The following is a 19,421-nucleotide window of genomic DNA, read 5'->3' as shown; positions in this document are numbered from 1 at the left end:
TGAGTGCAAAGATTGAAAAAAAATGCATCAAGCTTACTTAACTTCAAAATTAGAGAATGTTCAGAGATGCGTGAGAAACCACAGGGCCCTAGCATACCCATTAACAGTCCAGGGAAGGTCTTATCAGAAGTGGTCTTCATGGAAGATTTGCAACTAAAAAGCCAATCCTAGGTGGTGGGAATAAAACTAAATGACTCGGCTATGCATGAAAATACATACAGCGAGGGGACGAAAAAACGGCAGCAGGTGCTCTGGAGTGAGGAGTAGAAAATTCAATTTTTTGTCTTGAACAGAACGACGATTGTCCTCCAAACAGCTGGAGAACAGAACATGGATGAATATTTGAAGGTGACAGCCAAGCTTTGTGGAAGGTCCCTGTATGTTTGGGGTTACACTTCTGCAAACGTCGATGGTGATTTAATCAAACTTTATGGATAGACTCCTTAATGCTGAGATGTACAGGCAGACTTTTATCCATAATGCAGTACCATCTAATGGGTCCCAATGGCCCTTAACCTGAAAACTGCTCCAGGGGTACTGAACAATGGCTGATCCTGTGCTCTGATCTTCAAAGTTCATGCAAAAAGACGTCTTCCCCTCAGGGATCAAAAAATACAAAACAAACATTTTTGCTACACTTGTTCTGATATTCTATTCAGGAAACTTAACGGACGGTATCTTTCTTTTTTTTCCATGAAGGACCACTGCTTATGACAACACCAACATCACTGAACACTGATACCCAGTTATGTATCGTGACCTCTCCACTTCTCACGGTGCACAGTTTGAGAACTACTGCTATAGAAATCTGTTGGTGTGGCTGCATCAGGCAAGCATCTCAGATGGGTTAAGCTGACTGCATCAATCACTTATCAAGGTTTTTATTACTGTGAGATAACAAAGACTTGTGCATAGCCAGAGCTGATCCAGCATTTCTGTGACTTCTGTCTGTGTGAAAGTGCAATGAGCCAGCTCTAGAAAATGACACCACCACCTGAAACGTGACAGGATTTCATTTCAGGGAGGCTGGGTAGTGCAGAAATTAGGACTTCTGGTCAAATTTTTGTCCACAATAATTGGCACAGCATAGTTGGCAGAGGATTCCCTAACCCTCAGGAACATTTAACAGACCACTGCACTATTATAATCTACTGAAAACTAGTTCAGTTTCTCATTCTCCATTGACTTCAATGAATTTTGCAGAGTTTAGCGGAATTCCTGAACATTTCCACGTTTTCACCAAACTCAGACAATTCAGCGAGGTTCGCTCATCACTAATCATCCATCCATCCATCCATTTTCCAACCCGCTGAATCCAAACACAGGGTCACGGGGGTCTGCTGGAGCCAATCCCAGCCAACACAGGGCACAAGGCAGGAACCAATCCCGGGCAGGGTGCCAACCCACCGCAGGACACACACAAACACACCCACACACCAAGCACACACTAGGGCCAATTTAGAATCGGCAATCCACCTAACCTGCATGTCTTTGGACTGTAGGATGAAACCGGAGCGCCCGGAGGAAACCCAAGCAGACACGGGGAGAACATGCAAACTCCACGCAGGGAGGACCCGGGAAGCGAACCCAGGTCCCCAGGTCTCCCAACTGCGAGGCAGCAGCGCTACCCACTGCGCCACCGTGCCGCCCCCGGCGAGGCGTCGTCGGATGGCGCCTCCGACGTGACGGCCGGCAAGGGTGTCGGAACTGGCGCGGCTCGTCCCCGCCACCGGCCATCCACGGAGCGTGGGATGGGGGGCTGGGACTTTTAGGCGGGGCCTTTCCCCGAAACTGCCGTCGCGTCGGCGGACCTCCCGGGGGTGGGAGGTCCCGAGACCATCACTAATCATCAATCACATTTTCTGAGCAGAAATTTAAAGTTATAACAACATATGCCTCTGTAGTGTAGCTGTTTAGGAAGGACAGCAACACGACATGCACCCGAATTAAATACTGTAAATGTAAAACATTAGCTGGCATCCCTTGTGGCACTTCCAGGGTTAATGGTTCAGAATTCTTTTACTGAAACAGAAAATAACTGGATATTTTTATATTCTACAAGCAATATAAAAAACACCCCCACACAACAACACACTCTAAAGTATTTTAGCATTTATTTAAAGCAGCGCTTAAAGTTTGGAACTGGTAAGGATAAACACTGTGCCACAACATAAATGTAAAAATGAGAGACAGTAAAGAGGTACATTACCAGCAACAACCCCTAATCTCCAACAGATAATAAATTTATAAAGATTACTCCCCCCACCCACCTTAAAAATATACACAACTCCTGAAAAAGCAATTTGGAATGTTATAACATTTTAAAAGTGTCAGAAGAGCTTAAATAAATTCACCAAGTGGTTACAAATAGCAGTTCTGTATGTGTACAGGTTTACCATTCTGATATTTGTATTTTAACTAAGCAGATGTCCTTGCACAAGTACATTTTTTATAGAGTACTTTTTATAACAGACTTACTTCCTTTACCTGCTTGTAAGAAGCTGAAAGAAATGCACATAGAAAGTATTAAGACCCCTTCACTTCTTTCACATTTTGCTATGTTGAAGCCTTCTGCTAAAATCTTTCAAATTCATTTTTCCCCACATCAAGCAACACTCAATAACCTAGAATGACTATGCAAAGATGGCATTTTAGAATTTTTTTTGAAAATTTATTAAACATTAAAAATGGAAATATCACAGTTTGCAATTTTTTTATTTTTAATAAATTTGCAAAACCTTCTAAACCCCTCCTTTTGTTGTGTAATTCTGGGGCATTGTGTGTTGCTTAATAAGATTTTGGTGTCAAGGCTGCAACATAGCAAAATGTGAAAAACGTGACGAGTTCTGACTACTTTGTGAATGCACTGTTCAAACACACATTTACTTAAATTCTTCATTTGGATCAAGCCACAGCAATCAGACAGACTACTCAAAGATATTACCCCACGTAAGACTTTTTTTTTTTGCAGTTTAAGATCAGAAAGGAACTCATTGGAAAGGAGGAATCAGTCACTTATTTGGATGCTCCTGCTCATGGGCCTGCATGATTTCAGGTAGTGGACTGCAGACATTGATGAATGATGTAAAAATAGTAATCAGTTATCTTCTCATAAGGGGACATGACTAAATAAGTAGGATACAGATTCTCCATTGTGTGTTCTGCGAATTGCTTCAGCGAGGATCATTGAAATATCAATCACCTGAGGAGGACAAAAAAAATATTTCTAACAGTTTGTCTTTTTTGCATGCTTCCTTTATCTTTCTGTAAACATTATGAAGAACACCCACATACAAATTCGACTCCCGATTTATTCACCACTGCAAAACTACACTTTTAATTTGGTTTGTGAAGGACTGTGTGAAGAAAAGACTCAAGATAAAATACTGTTTCACTTAAACTTGCTGGATCACATGGGCTATAAAATTCCTGCTAACACTTCAAGCATCAATTCACATTCACTCTACAGATCAGTGAAGATCCAAAGCCTAACCTGGAATCGTCAGGTACAATGCCCATGATATTCATGAATACCCAAGGTAATGCAGAGTCACCATTCAGCTACATTTTCTATACAGCATAAAACTACTATAAAGAGTTTATTCATGGGTAAATCTTCATGACAAAATTAAGTGTATAATTACAGGGATAATCTACAAACTCATCACTTATCAGCATACTTTAGATATATTGTGTGACCCTGTGGTCGAGATACAGATCTTGAGTCTGCCAGATTGCTGGCTAAAATATCAAGACACCACAGCAGATCACTTAATACAGAGTTTATTCTGGGAATAACTGGACAGGCTAGAGACTACATTATGCGGTCCGGAAAAACATATGACAGAGAAAAACAGGACTAAGTCTTTGTTAATTTCAGATCAGTTAATTTTACAATAAACGAGTGAAGGTTTTACTAGTTTGACAATGCGTACCAAAGGCAAGCAGCAAGTCATAAAATTGAAAGATGAATTATGGGTAATCATAGTATAACAACAAATATAAGGAGCTATAAACAGTGTAAGGCAACATCTAAACACATTGGACATTTATATGCTAGTATTACTCATTATATACTTCTGTACAATATACATATAGGTGAAGAAGTGCATTGAATATGACCTAAGCTAGGTATGGCCTCTTAAAGCAAAGCCAAAAGTAAAAACTGCGTAATTACATTATTAATATTTAAATATCACTAGGCCTTTTCGGGAAATAATACGAGGGATGTTCAAAAAGTTTCCACACTTTATTTTTTTTAACCATTTATTAAGAATTTCAAAAACAAATTACATCACTTTTCTACATAGTCACGTTCGCTTGTGATGCAATTTTTAATGCCCCATTACTACTCCTTCCGCCTTCATCGTTTCCAACGAAAATATAAAAGTGCGGAATCATTTTGAACGTCCCTCATATTTACAAAATAAAGAACAGTCCGCAGGAAGAATTTATTTTTGTTATGAAGAGTCTATTAAACTAACAGACATAAAATAAGAAGATGCATATGCAGAAAAGGGCACACAAGGAATGTTTTCATTGGCTTTCACATTTGATAAGAAATGTACCTGAATCTTTGGACAATGCTTCATTTTTTCTTCTTGAGGAATGGTATTAGTCACAACAACGGCTTCAAAGGCAGCATTATTTATTCGAGAAATGGCTGGACCAGAAAAGATTCCGTGGGTTAAGATGGCATAGACTTTAGTGGCTCCAGCTGACAATAATCTGCAATAAAACAAAATGGTGATATTGAATACACAGTAAAAAAAAAAAACAAAACAAAACCACAAAAAGGATCTGAAGCTTACACTCTGCACTACTGAAATAGTCCTAAAAAAATCTATCACCGATTTAATTATGAGACCTGGGAGAAGCATAAAGACAAAGACTAATTCATGAAAAGCAAAATAATTATACTTGATCAGTTAATGTTCAATTTGGCAAAGGATTGATTTGAATTAGTTACAATTTAGGGAGGTTTCTGCTCTGGACTCACTTGTCTGCAGCATGGCAAATTGTTCCACAAGTGTCAGCCATGTCATCCACTAAGATAGCTATGCGATCCTTCACATCACCCACCAGGACCATTCTGTCCACCTCATTTGCTTTCTTTCTTTCTTTGTGAATCAAGGCAAATTCAACATTCAGTCGGTCTGCAATAGATGTAACTCTAAAAAAACAAAAAAAACAAACAAGCTTCAGGGTTAGCAATGCTTAAAAGAATCTAAGGTGTTTACAAGTTTACTCCTGAAGGAATTCAGAGATTGTGTGCTTTCATTATAATTACTTGATCAAGCTAATCTGGATTTAAAACGCTTAGCCAAAATTAAATGCCCTTCCTAAGGACTGTATACATAAAGTTTTCACCCAGTGTCTGCTCCAAACCATACTTTTCACCATTAAGACTGAAGAAATAATTTTCACTGTACTATTAACATATAAGGGAACATTTATAATTCTTTGGCAGAATGAGTAAAACATTCACACTTCTGTGGACATTTCAGTAGATGGAAAAGTTAAACAAAAAAGGAAGAAAAAAAGATTATATTAAATACAAAATGCTGTAGGTTTTAAGAGCTCTCTGTTCCCCTATTCTTCCCTCCGACTAAAGATAACATACATATATCAGAAAATTAAATAAAAGGCACTCTGCTGTTGCCTTAGAATTTGAAGTGAACGGTTATTTGATTTATTCAGGTTATTTGCTTATAGCACTGCGACCCTCACCAGGTCAAGTAGTTAAGAAAATGAAATGAGATTTCATTTGATTATAGTCACTTCTGGTTGGAGTATCAGTAGATTTAAAAAAAATAATAATTGAAATGAAAAATTTATTTTATTATAAAGAAATCTAAACAAAAAATGAACACAAACAAATATGGACAAGTATATCTGGGAAAACACTGCTCGGCTAGTAGGTTAAACTGAGCAAAAGATGTCTATCAAAATAGTGCTTGGTATACAGTGTGGTTAGCAAGTGGGAGGAACTGAAATATTTATAAACATTACACCAAAAAAACCTTGAATGGCAGATAAAAGTCTGTGACTTTAATATACATATATAGCAAAATAAAAAGTAAACTGTTTAAATACAATAATTACAACAGTTTCAAGCAATATGGTGTTCTCATTCTGACAAAACATATCTATAGATGAATCATATTAAATTTCAAGACCTCAAATCAGGCTGGTTGTTTCTCACATTCAACCCAGTACTGCTAAAATAGGCTCTGGTCATCCTGAAATGGAGTTTAAAAACATACACTTTCATATTTATCTAATGCCAACGTGGTGCAGTTGGTAGTGCTGTTGCCTCACAAATAGAGTGTTCCGAGTCAGTTTTAAACTCACAGGTGGTACCCAGGTTCAATCTGGGTACTGTAGAATTTCTTAAAATGCTTGTTTTTTTGTGGATTTTTAAGTGTAATAGTGATACTAAATTGGTCCAGGGTGAGAGGCTGAGATAGTTGGCAAGCTCTGTGATGGACTGATGCCCAGGACAGGTTTCTGCCTTTGTTCCTAGCAAGAAAATACACAACAACAAAAAACTACACTGGCATTCCAGTGAGTCCTTATTCCTAAAACGATTTCGGAAGTCAAGCTCTGTACATAGAACTTGCTCCCAAAGTGCACACCACTCTTAAAGTAGAGTGCCTTTAAAGTAATTCTATCCACATCTGAATGCCTCACTACCACAAATGTATTTCTTTCACTATGTAATGAACCATACCAAGATTGACTCCTGCATGATCATAAAAAGAAAGACAGGCTTAAAATAACTCAGTCAAATGACTGAATGCATAACAGAATCAAGCCTGAAACACTGTGTTGTTTATATGAACACAAAACATACTGTATTTCTCTTGACATAAGATTGTAGACCACAATTGATTTTTTCTTACTTTAAAATAATTTTACAAACAAAAAGGAACATTAGCATGCCTCTGGCACTGAAAATGGATAAGCACATCTTATATGTTTTTAAAATTTCATTGGGCTGGGGGGGGGGGTGACACTTGATTCAATGAAAATCAAATTGTAAAAGAATAAAAGGGAGAATAACTTGTACTCTGATTCATACTGACCTCTTGTGGCTAAACTGCATCTGTCACTTTTAAAAATTTGTGTATTAAATTGCAACACTGAAACTACACTGCTCAGTAAATTTAAGGGACACTTCAATCACACATTGGATCTCGAATAAAATATTCAAGTAGAAAATATTTATTGAGTAATATTGTGTAACACATTGAGAACAAAGCGATAACACAACAGTAAATGTAAACCAAAATCACAAACCCATTGGGGCCTGCATTCAACATTTCACTGAAAATGAAAATAAAAAACTGAAATCAAATGCCGATCCAACATGCATGAATTTCATCACGGCAACTCATAATATGACTCAGCAGTGTGTGGGACCCCCATGTGCCTGTATGCACCCCCAACAATGTCTGGGCATGCTCCTGAGGGAGGGTATGCTGGGTCATCCCTTCCCAGACCTGGGTCAAGGCATCAGTGAACATCTGGACAGTCTGTGGCACTACTTGGTGGTGTCAGATGCACTAATGCATAATGTCCCAGAGGTTCATAATTGGCAGTTATGAATGTGACATCCTGGAGGAGCTGGACTACCTATGCAACCTGAATCAGCTGCAGGTATTGGCTCATGCTACCAGTAGTGACAAGGGCACTAGCAAAACGCAAAACTAGACAAGAATAAGTCAGGAAGGATAAGGAGAGAGCGACTGTGGCCATCTTTCCCTTTTTGGGGGTTGTCGTGCTGTTGCCTCTCCATTGCACCTGTTGTCACTTTCATTGTCACCAAAGCAGGTGAAGTTGATTCACAATCGCTTCTACTTCCTAACTGGGGAGATTAATATCCTTGAAGCTTACTTGACTTGATATTAGACTGTGATGATTAAAGGTTCCTTTATTTTTTTTTTGGATTACCAACACATGACATGATGACAAGATAACACAGTTCAGTTCTATTGGAATACTTGTTTTAAAGATCAGAATCTTAATCTGTCAAGTTAAGATTATTTGAACAAGTAAAGAAAAATAAAAGATATGAACTGCCCACCACAAGGGAGAAGTGAGTAAACAGAACAATGCTGTGAAGTACTCCACACACATTGTGCTCATAACTGCATTAACAGAAATGAGAATATTTAAGTAAAACTTAGTAATAGAGTTTACCTTACATTTTACCATTAGTTTAATTCTTGTTTTACTATTTAACCACTTAATAATAATAATAATAATAATACATTTTATTTGAAGCGCCTTTCAAAAAACTCAAGGTCACTGTACAATCAGGTTAAAAAATAAACATTCAATAACTAGACAATTTAAAATCCAAATAAAACATCAGATAAAACAGCAATAACAGTTACAATGAATAAGCAATTTTGAACAGATAAGTTTTAAGATTAGCCTGAAATTGGTGAAGGGTAGTCATATTCTTAAGATAAGCAGGTAATGAGTTCCATAAGGAAGGTGCCGATCTGCTAAATGCGCGATATCCCATCGTAACAAGACGTGCTGGTGGATTATTTAAGTTAATGGAAAAAGAGGATCTGAGCATACGAGAGGGTTTAGTGACTTGTAGGAGCTGTGAGAGATATGTGGGGGCAAGATTATGAATGGCCTTATATGTAAGGACTAAAATTTTGTAGTTGACCCTAAACTTTATTGGCAGCCAATGAAGCTGCTGAATAACGGGTGTAATGTGATCAGAATAGGGTGTTTTAGTAATTATACGAGCAGCCGAATTTTGAACAAGTTGAAGTTTATGTAGTAACTTTTGAGGCAGACCAAAGAGAAGTGAATTGCAATAGTCCAGGTGGGAGGTAACCAAACTGTTGACTAAAATGGCAGTAGAGTGATTTGACAAAAATGGACGCAAGCGATTAATGTTTCGCAGGTGAAAGTAAGCTGCTCGAGTAACAGAACTGATGTGAGACTGGAAAGATAACGTGCTGTCCAGAATTACACCAAGGCTTTTTATCTGATCAGTACAGGTAACAGAAGTATTGTCTATTACTACTGAGATCTTTGATGCCTTCGCTATTGCAGATTTCGTGCCCATAAGAAGCACCTCAGTTTTATTAGAGTTCAACTGCAAGAAGTTGGAAGATAACCAAGACTTGATCTCAGCAAGGCAATCAGTAAGTGAGGATGGTGGAAGCGATGCAGATGGTGAAGTGGAAATATATAACTGCGTGTCATCTGCGTAACAATGAAAGTTTATCTTCCATTTACGAAAAATGACACCCAAAGGAAGCAGATAAATGATAAACAGCAAGGGGCCAAGGACAGAACCCTGAGGAACCCCAGATACTACAGGAGTGGGAGTGGAGGTACATGTATCCAGCTGAATGAATTGAGTTCTGTCTGTAAGATATGACTTAAACCAAGTTAATGGAATGTGAGAAATACCTAGTGCAGATAGCCTTTTTAGCAGGGTGAAATGACAGACAGTGTCAAATGCAGCACTGAGGTCAAGAAGAACAAGGATTGTGATTAGGCCCGAGTCTGCAGCCACTAAAAGATCATTAGTGATCTTAACTAGTGCCGTCTCAGTGCTGTGAAAACGTCGGAAGCCTGACTGGAATGGTTCGTATAAACTGTTAGCAGATAAATACTGATGAAGTTGGGAAGCCACAGTTTTTTCAAGAACCTTTGAAATAAAAGGAAGATTAGAAATTGGTCGGAAATTATTAAAGTCAGTAGGGTCAACCCCAGGTTTTTTCAGTAGGGGGTGAATCACTGCAGTTTTCATAGACTGGTGAACAATTCCGGTGGAAAGTGACGAGTGAATAATTGAAACAACAAGAGGAGCTAGTGAGGGAAGGCAGGTTTTAATCAGAACAGTGGGAATTGGATCCAGGCGACAGGTTAAAGGCTTAGAGCTATTGATGAGATCCATGATTTCTGAGGTGGAAGGAAGCTCAAACATGGAAAATGAATGAGTAGGAGGAGGAAAATCATCAATGGTGGAGTCAATAGCAACAGAGCCTAAATTATAATGTATTGCCTGGATTTTATCATTAAAAAATGTCATTAAGGTGTTACAAAATTCATTAGAAAGGCAGTGCAAGGAAAGAGAGTCTGGGGGACTTGTTAGCGATCTAAGCAAGGAAAAAAGTGTTCCAGAGTTCCCCTTGTTGGAAGAAATTAGGGCAGTAAAATAGGCAGCTTTAGCATGCCGTATGCTGCCCCTATAGTGATGCATATGGCTAAAATACATTTCTTTATGAACATTAAGACCTGTCTTCCTATACAGCCGTTCCAACTGCCGACCTTTAGATTTTAAAATGCGCAAAGCTGGTGTAAACCAAGGGGCAGTGTGTGTAAATGAAACTGATCGGGTTTTGAGTGGGGCTACCGAATTCAAAATGTCAAGAAGTCCACTTAGCAATTTTAAATTGGTTCAGTGTAAAACTGGCCCCAGTCCAAGGAGATTATATATATATATATATATATATATAGGGTAGGATTCAAAAGTAATGAGCCTCATTTTGTTCTGACGCGAACGTACCTTGCCGCGCGCCCCACTTGCCAGCGACGGCGGGTAGGATCGGCCTTGACGGGAAGACCTGTGCAGTAGTGCGTTACACGGCGGAATGGAAAGTTCGTTAGAGCAACGGTACGCATTGAAGACGAAGACCATGCTCATTGCCTTCTTCGGAGTGAAGGTGATCATCCACTACGAGGTTGTCCCATAAGGACAGACCGTGAATGCTGCTTACTATTTGGAAGTCCTGAAAAGGCTGAAAAGAAGCATCGCGCGCAAGCGAAGGGACATCAAGAACACCTGGAAGCTTCACCACGATAACGCGTCCAGCCACACTGCCTTCATCGTGAGCGCCTACCTGGCCCGGGTGAACGTTCCGGTGGTCCCCCAGCCTCCCTACAGTCCGGACGTGTCGCCTTCTGACTTCTTCTTGTTTCCGCGCTTAAAATCAGCGCTGAAAGGAAAACGCTTCGACTCGATCGAGGACATCCAAGCAAATGTCAAGGCAGCCCTTGCAGCCATCCCGGAACAGGCCTACGTGGACGCCTTCGAGTCATGGAAAAGCCGCCTACAAAAGTGTATTGATGCAGGAGGTGCCTATTTTGAAGACTATTAATTAGTTGTACCGATTTGCTCAATAAATTTGTCTTTTTGAACAAAGGCTCATTACTTTTGAATCCTACCTTGTATATGTATATGTATATATATATATATATATATTTTACACACACACACACACACACACACACAGGTATATATTTTACGCACACAAACACTACATGGCTAAGATTATGGAAAAACAGAGCATCACACCTATATGGGCTTCAGAGACATCCCATTCCAAAACCATGGGCATTGATATAGAGATAGCCTGCCCTTTGTGGCTATAACAGCCTTCACTCTTCTAGGAAGGCTTTCCACAACATTTTGGAGTGTTTATGAAGGAATTTGTGCCCATTTGTCCAAAAAGCATTTCTGAGATCAGGTATTAATGCTGGACAAGAAGGCTTGGCTCACAATCTGCACTTCAATTTTCCCCAGAGGTGTTTAATAGGGTTCAGGTTAGGGCTCTGTGCAGGTCACTTCAGTTCCATCACAATAAACGAGTCAAACCATGTCTTTATGGACTTTGCTTTGTGTATTTGTATGCTGTGGCAGTCACAGTATCCTTCACTGGAACCAAGGTCCCTAGCCTAAACCCTGATAAACAGCCGCAGACCATTATGCCTCCTAAACTAAACTTTACAGAAGGCACTCTACAGTCAGGAAGGTGGCATTCTCCTGGCAGACTGCCAGATAGTGAAGCGCGATTCTTCACCCCAGAGAACACATTTGCACTGCTTCAGAGTCAAAGGATGGTGTGCTTAACACCACACTCAAGCAGACACTTGGCATTGCACATTGTGACCTTGGGCTTGCGTAAAGTTTCTGGGGCATGGAAACCCATTCCATGAAGCCCCTGACACACAGTTATTGTGCTTAATTAACAAAGGATAGGCTATTTTTAGAAGCTTTGCACTACTACCCTCTGTGGCCCTGCTCTGTCAGATTGCATGGTCTACAACTTTTTGGCTGAACTATTGATGCTACTAGATGCTTCCAGTTCACAATAACACCACTTGCAGTTGACCAGGGAAGATTTATCAGAGCACAAATTTCACATACTGACTTAAGGCAAAAGTAGAAGGCTATGACAATGCCACCATTCAAGTAACAGAGTTCTTCAGTATAACCCATTCTACTGCAATGTTTGTCAATGGAGATTGCATGGCTATTTGCTTGATTTTGTGCACCTGTTAAAGTGTGTGGCTGAAACACCTGAACTCCACTATTTAGAGGGAAGACCACATACTGTAATTATTATATTATACACTTCAAAATTATTTTTCAAGTTACTGAATTCAACAATGTTGACTCATCTAGTTCCAACTTTTACATTGTTTTCCAGTAGTTTCCTTTTCTCAGCAAATCATTCATTATGCACTCCTATAGTCTACAGAATTGGATAAAACACTCCAATTACTGAAATGCAATTATGTAAAGAGAAAAACTATACCTTTTTGCACCGCCAGCATCAGGTGAAACAATAATGCAGTTTTTCCATTCAGGAATATTTTCCTTAATCCACTGTAGAACTGCAGGCTCTGCATATAGATTATCCACCGCAATATCAAAAAAACCCTAGAACATAAACACACTTAAATTAGCCACATAATTTATATGTTAACACATTTACTTTGTGTATACAGTAGGTCTCAATTACACAGGTGAACAAAAGTTTGTTGTGAGCCATGCAACTATAAATGTTTATGTGATATAACCTGCCACTCTGCTTCATGATCACATATAAAACTTTTAATTTTATAGCATATATTAATTTTGATTGCATTATTAGGTAAAAAAACAAAAATAAAAAAAAATCTCTCTTATTATAAAAACACTAAAAGAAAATATTAAATGACAATTCTGGACTATGCAAACAAATTTAGAAGTATAGAATATCCTTTTCCATGATCTCTCCGGGAGTATTTATACAACTTTTTTGGCCCCCATTTAAGTAAGCTATAAGTACTTATGACCCATTAAACATTTCACAACACATGTATATCACTTACTGCCTACAATTATGTACAAGGACTACCGATTACAAGATAAATTTGCATTAAGCACAAGACATTCTCCCAGATCACTGCCTGCCTGCTAGGCCAAATCTTGGCTAATCTCACAATTATGCTGCTCTTTAGTATTAAGATTGTTTACTTCTACACATTACATAACCAAATAAAATTCTGAGAAATGCACATCTTTTGCCCACCTGGATCTGGGATGCATGCAAGTCCATTGTAATGATATGATCTGCTCCTGCAACAGACAGCATGTTTGCCACTAGTTTTGCAGAAATAGGAGCACGGCTCTGAAATGAAATATTAAATAATCAAACAAGCAAATAAAAAATATTAGACCTGACTAAAAATTTGCTTTTTTTATGATGGCATAGAAATTCTGTACCTACAAAAGGTCTTGACAAACATGCCAGTGATTTACTTGTAGAAAACAGTTCATATATCTTCTTAACAATGTTTCTTTAATTACACACACACACAAACAGATAATGCGTACATAAACACATACTGTACATTTATATACACAGAAAAACAGACCTTGAAAGTCTTTTGAGCATGCGCTCTTAACTCTACATTTACATGATAAAAAACACACATATACAGGAGGCTTTCTCAAAATCATTTGGTGAGCCAGTCATGAGAAATAAACCTGAATCAGGGGAGCTAATTTGTGGGTAAAGGTCGAGTTAATCAGGAATGGCGTTAAAATCAATCAGAACATACTGTATATCTATAAACATGTTATTTCAAGTGAGCCTGCTCTATGTACAGTGACTTTAAATTCCAGTATAAAAGGACTATAACATTAAATGCACTTTTTTTAATTACTGTACTGTTAGAGTATATTTATCCTTCTGTGAAATTTACACTGAAAAATACTTTATACAAATTTTGTTTGTTTGCTTTACTAAGAACAAGTGTGGAAAAAAAGCAACTAAGACAGAGAGAAAATAAAGCAAAAGCAGACCTGCCATAAAAAAATAAATAAAAAAGTTTTATCTTTATAACAAGGAAAAAAACAAATCTTTAAATGGATCATGTTTTGGAAATGCTGTTTTTCCTTTTTTGCTACAGTGGTAAGAATTTTCACATGATGCGAGAAGAAATACTGTATATTAAATAAGTACTTAATAGCTATGAAATGCTGATTCTGAAACTCTCAGAAAGGTAGATATACAAAAACTACTTAATCGCCAGGATAAATGTAAACCTGATAAAATTTTCTATTTATTTTTCAAGGTCTTTCCTTACTCCTGTTTTCTTACCACTTATCCAGTTATGCTTGTATTTCCTGAGCCCTTGTGGAACAAATCATGAGAAAAACTCCACAGCTGCCAAACACTTTCCACTGTTACCACCCTAAGCAGCAGTTCCTGCTATTGTCTACAGTAAAAACCAACTCTGCACATTAAACACGTAAATGCTATTTGCTAGTTGTACTTGCTTTTTAAATAATTTCAGTTATAGTAACACTGATCTAAAACTTTTGCAGAAATAACATCTGTTCCTCCACCTGTTAAAAAATTTACTTTTATAAACAACTGTCAAAGTACATAGGAAAACAAGGATTTCAAGCAGTGTAATTCAGAAACTGAAAAAACCTTCAAAACACTTATAAAATAATGTGTTAAGTAAAAGTCCAGTACACAAGAGGGAAAAAGCAAAGCACATATTTATGTAAACATTCGTGTTCTGCTAAGATGATACAATTAACACTGACACTCGAGATCAGTTATTGTTTTAATAATGTAATGAATTTTATTCTGAGAACTACTTTATTTGTACATGTGCAATAACTACAGTTAAATTTCAACTCTAAAAGTCCAGTTGCTGAAAGTTATTTTTTTTACATACTGTAAACAGCTGACTCCCACACTGTGCAGTGGATACTACTTATTACACCTCAAACCTCTCAACAGGAAAAAGCCTCAAATTAGATCACATCTCAAATTAGAGCCTTCTCTGGGTCATACAAGTGTGTTTATGGTGTAAAAGAGAGAGGGTGGTATTTTTGCTGGCCTCATGCACATAATACAACCAAGGAGTCAAAATATACATTAGTGTTCAAATATTTGGAATCATCCAGAAGTTTTCATGTTTTTAATAGAAATGCATACTTTTTTTTATCATGGCACCATTAAATTGTTTTAAAAATATAGTCAAAACATTACTAATATTGTACATGCTTGAAATGACTGATTTTGTTTTTAATTCAATATTCACATATGACTGCAAATCTCAATTTTCAGCTGCCATTACTCCAATGTTCTAATGGTCAGCTCCCTTACGTTATCCTTTATTAGTCATGTTTAAATGCTAATTGGTTATTTTAGAAAAATATGTAATTGTAATTGTGTTAGCATAGCTGAAACATGCTATTCTATTCAATAAAGCAAGTAAATTATCTTTGCATTAAGCACGTTTATGAAATCGAGATTTAGCTCATTGAACCTCACTTGAATAAGTCTCTTTTTCCAATGGAGGTTCAGTAGGATCCAGAAACTGAATGTTTCTAGTTAACTCAAGACATGCTTTGGTAATCCAGATTATGTGCACACTTGTGAGATTCAAGCAGCCCAAACAACAAATTGTTAATTACATCTATCATAGTTTGGAAAGTGCAATATCTGAAGATTGAGTTCTTATGACTTTAAGCATGAAACTAATAGGATGCATGATGCATTATAGCACAGCTTGGAAAGGTTTACAGTTTTAATTGTCATAAAATAAAAACAAAGACAATTGACAGCCTTTCCAGCAGTTAATCAAAAAATAATAGTTAATCTATAATAACACACAACAAAAATGCATCCACTATAAAAAAGGCAAATCAAGCTGCATGGCTATCCACAGCAAACCAATCTCAAAAGTACATTACAGTTCAGAATTTGTATACTGCAAAATTAAATATTAATTGCATTATTCAAATTAAAAGTTTACTTTCAATTGCCCAGTTTGTACTGGTTTGTGAACACCACTCTTCAAACACTTAAAAACAGGGACAGACGTGAACAATGTTGGTACACCTCTATGAAAAAGAACCACCTACAACTGTCACTGAACTAACTTCAAACTGACAAAAGTAATTGGCACCCATCATTCATTCATTCATGCATGCATGTATGTATGTATGCATGCATGCATACACACATACTCCAGCAGCAGCATACTGATAAAAACAATATTAATTAAAAGACTGATAAAAACACAGTGCCAAAAAAAACAAACAAACAAAAAAAAAGCAAGGTAGAGAGTGCAAGGCAGATATAATAGACAATAATCTTGTATAGTGTTAACGTTTACCCCCCAGGTGGAATTGAAGAGTCACATAGTGTGATGGAGGAACGATCTGCTCAGTCTGTCACTGGAGCAGGACATTGACAGCAGTCTGTCGCTGAAGCTGCTCCTCTGTCTGGAGATGATACTGTTCAGTGGATGCAGTGGATTCTCCATGATTGACAGGAGCCTGCTCAGCGCCCGTCACTCTGCCACAGATGTCAAACTGTCCAGCTCCATGCCCACAATAGAGCCTGCCTTCCTCACCAGTTTGTCCAGGCGTGAGGTGTCCTTCTTTATGCTGCCTCCCCAGCACACTACCGCTTAGAAGAGGGCACTTGCCACAACCGTCTGATAGAACATCTGCAGCATCTTACTGCAGATGTTGAAGGATGCCAGTCTTCTAAGGAAGTAAGGCCGGCTCTGTCCTCTCTTGCACAGAGCATCAGTATTGGCAGTCCAGTCCAATTTATCATCCAGCTTCACTCCCAGGTATTTATAGGTCTGTACCCTCTGCACACAGTCACCTCTGGTAATTACAGGGTCCGAGAGATTTTCTAAAATCTACCACCAGCTCCTTGGTTTTGCTGGTGTTCAGGTGTAGGTGGTTTGAGTCGCACCATTTAACAAAAAAAATCAGACTTTAAATTATTCTGTTAAAACAAAACCCTAAACAATAACACAAATGAAAATCTCACTGACAAAAAACGATGGGACCCGTAATGTAATAATTTTGTTGCACAACCTTTAGAAGCAATCACTGCAAACAAGCGGTTCAGCGAGCTCTCAATTCAGGGAGACGTCTGAACCAGTCAACAGGTAGTATGGCCCACTCGTTTTGATCAAACTGCTCCAGCCGTGTCAGGTTTGAGGGGTATCTTCTCCAGACTGCACGTTTTCAGTTCTTCCCACATATATTCAATAAAAATTCAAATAAGGGATCAAAAGGCATTCTGAATAGTCCAATGTTTTGCTCTTAGTCATTCTTGGGTGCTTGTAGTTGTGTGTTTTGGGCCATTATCCTGTTGGAAGATCCATGATCTGAGACTGACACAAAGCATTCTGACACTGGGCAGTATTTCACTTCAGAACATCTTGATAGCCTTGAGATTTTATTGCTCCCTGCAGAGACTCACGGTACCCTGTATCTGATGCAGCAAAGCAGCCCGAAAAACATAACAGCCACTGTAGGAATCGTTTGCTTTTCTTTGAAAGCTTCAATTTTGCATCTGTGAACAAAGAGGTAATGTGACTTGCCAAAAAGCTCCAGTTCGGTCTCATCTGTCCGCAGGACATTCTCCCACAAGCATTGTGGCTAAGTGCCTTGAGCATGGGAAAGGCGCTATATAAATAAAATGTATTATTATTATTATTAATATGGATTTTAGCAAATTCTCATTTGGCCTTTTTATGTCCACCCATTGTAAAATAAGGAATACTTTATCTCTTTTTAAACTTGCTTTGCTTTACTCAACAATATACCAAAGGCATGCATGTATACTGTATAAGGGACAAATGATTTTCATTTTACCATTCTTCAAGAGATATACAGCATTATTTCAATTAGTTATAGGGTTACCAACAAATCTGTCAATGTTCATATTCGATAGCAATATGAAAACGCTTTCAGCAGTAATTGAAAATTATATAAAAACATAACTTACATTTGTTCTGTTTTAACAATGAAAAAGTATATTGTACATTTCATAACCAAAAACAAAGCTGCAGCTTCTGCCACTGGTGTGATGTACCAGTGTCACTCCTGCTCAAGGAGTTTGCCTTCATGAGAATGTCTAATTGCACAATATGACTGGTCTGTGTCACTTAAAAGGGATGCTCTATGCTCTGATGTTACAGAATTATTTGTATTTTACGTATTAATTCTCTAATTAACTTGGCACTTACGCTATTCACACAAGTGCAGTCTATTGCACCTATGACATTTGGAAAACTTAAGTAACAGTGTCAAATTTAACTGATACAACTTTGGATAAATGTATCTTACAGAGGTTCACTCATCACACTCCACATTTTATGCATTGAATTCAACCACAAACATCTGTATAAAAAACATTGTCATAAGTACTAGACCAGACTTAACCTTTTTTTATAATGTTTCTATTTCACCAGCATATCCTCAACTACAAAACATTTTGTATTTTAATTTTCTATCGGAGAGAGAAAAATAATGTGCTATAATTGTAATAAAGGGATAAAGTCCATTTAATTTGACCTGCCTGTGCTTCATCTGGAAAACCAAAAAGAAATGTAACCAATTGAATTATAAAATGTTGCATGTCACCTTGGATAAAGGCATCAGCCAAATAAGTACAGTAATCCCTCGCTATATCGCGCTTCGCCTTTCGCGGCTTCACTCCATCGCAGATTTTATATGTAAGCATATTTAAATCTGTATCGTGGATTTTTCGCTGCTTCGCGGGTTTCTGAGGACAATGGGTCTTTTAATTTCTGGTACATGCTTCCTCAGTTGGTTTGCCCAGTTGATTTCATACAAGGGAAGCTACTGGCAGATGGCTGAGAAGCTACCCAGCTTACTTTTCTTTCTCTCTCTCTTGCGCTGACTATCTGTGATCCTGACGTAGGGGGTGTGAGCAGGGGGGCTGTTCGCACACCTAGACGATATGGACGCTCGTCTATAAATGCTGAAAGATTATCTTCACGTTGCTACCTTCTGTGTGCAGCTTTTAAGTATGCTGCACGGTGCTTCACATACTTAAAAGCTCAAAGGGAAGTATTGATTTTTTTTTATCTGTCTCTCTCTGCTCCTGACAGAGGGGGTGTGAGCTGCCGCCTTCAACAGCTTTGTGCCGCGGTGCTTCGCATACTTACAAGCCAAACAGCCCTATTGATTTGTTTGCTTCACTCCTTTGAAGAGGAAGATATGTTTGCATTCTTTTAATTGTGAGACTGAACTGTCATCTCTGTCTTGTCATGGAGCACAGTTTAAACTTTTGAAAAAGAGACAAATGTTTGTT

The 19,421-nt window shown here is 38.1% G+C and overlaps 1 protein-coding gene across 1 annotated transcript in view; it reads right to left on the bottom strand.

The window, feature by feature from the left end:
• Positions 1-2,097: 2,097 nt before the first annotated feature.
• Positions 2,098-19,421, bottom strand: part of LOC114650904 (ribose-phosphate pyrophosphokinase 2) — a 40,428-nt gene continuing 23,104 nt past the window's right edge. The window contains exons 3-7 of the mRNA XM_028800826.2: positions 13,341-13,439; positions 12,582-12,706; positions 5,000-5,173; positions 4,569-4,728; positions 2,098-3,202 (exon numbers count right to left, since the gene is read on the bottom strand). Of these exons, the coding sequence (XP_028656659.1) occupies positions 3,110-3,202; positions 4,569-4,728; positions 5,000-5,173; positions 12,582-12,706; positions 13,341-13,439 (651 nt within the window). The 3' untranslated portion in view covers positions 2,098-3,109. The remainder of the gene's footprint in view (positions 3,203-4,568; positions 4,729-4,999; positions 5,174-12,581; positions 12,707-13,340; positions 13,440-19,421) is intronic.

The sequence above is a fragment of the Erpetoichthys calabaricus genome, chromosome 4 (assembly GCF_900747795.2).
Source record: "Erpetoichthys calabaricus chromosome 4, fErpCal1.3, whole genome shotgun sequence".
In the NCBI taxonomy this organism is placed as follows: Eukaryota; Metazoa; Chordata; class Cladistia; order Polypteriformes; family Polypteridae; genus Erpetoichthys; species Erpetoichthys calabaricus.
This window is presented reverse-complemented; position numbering and strand designations above follow the sequence as displayed.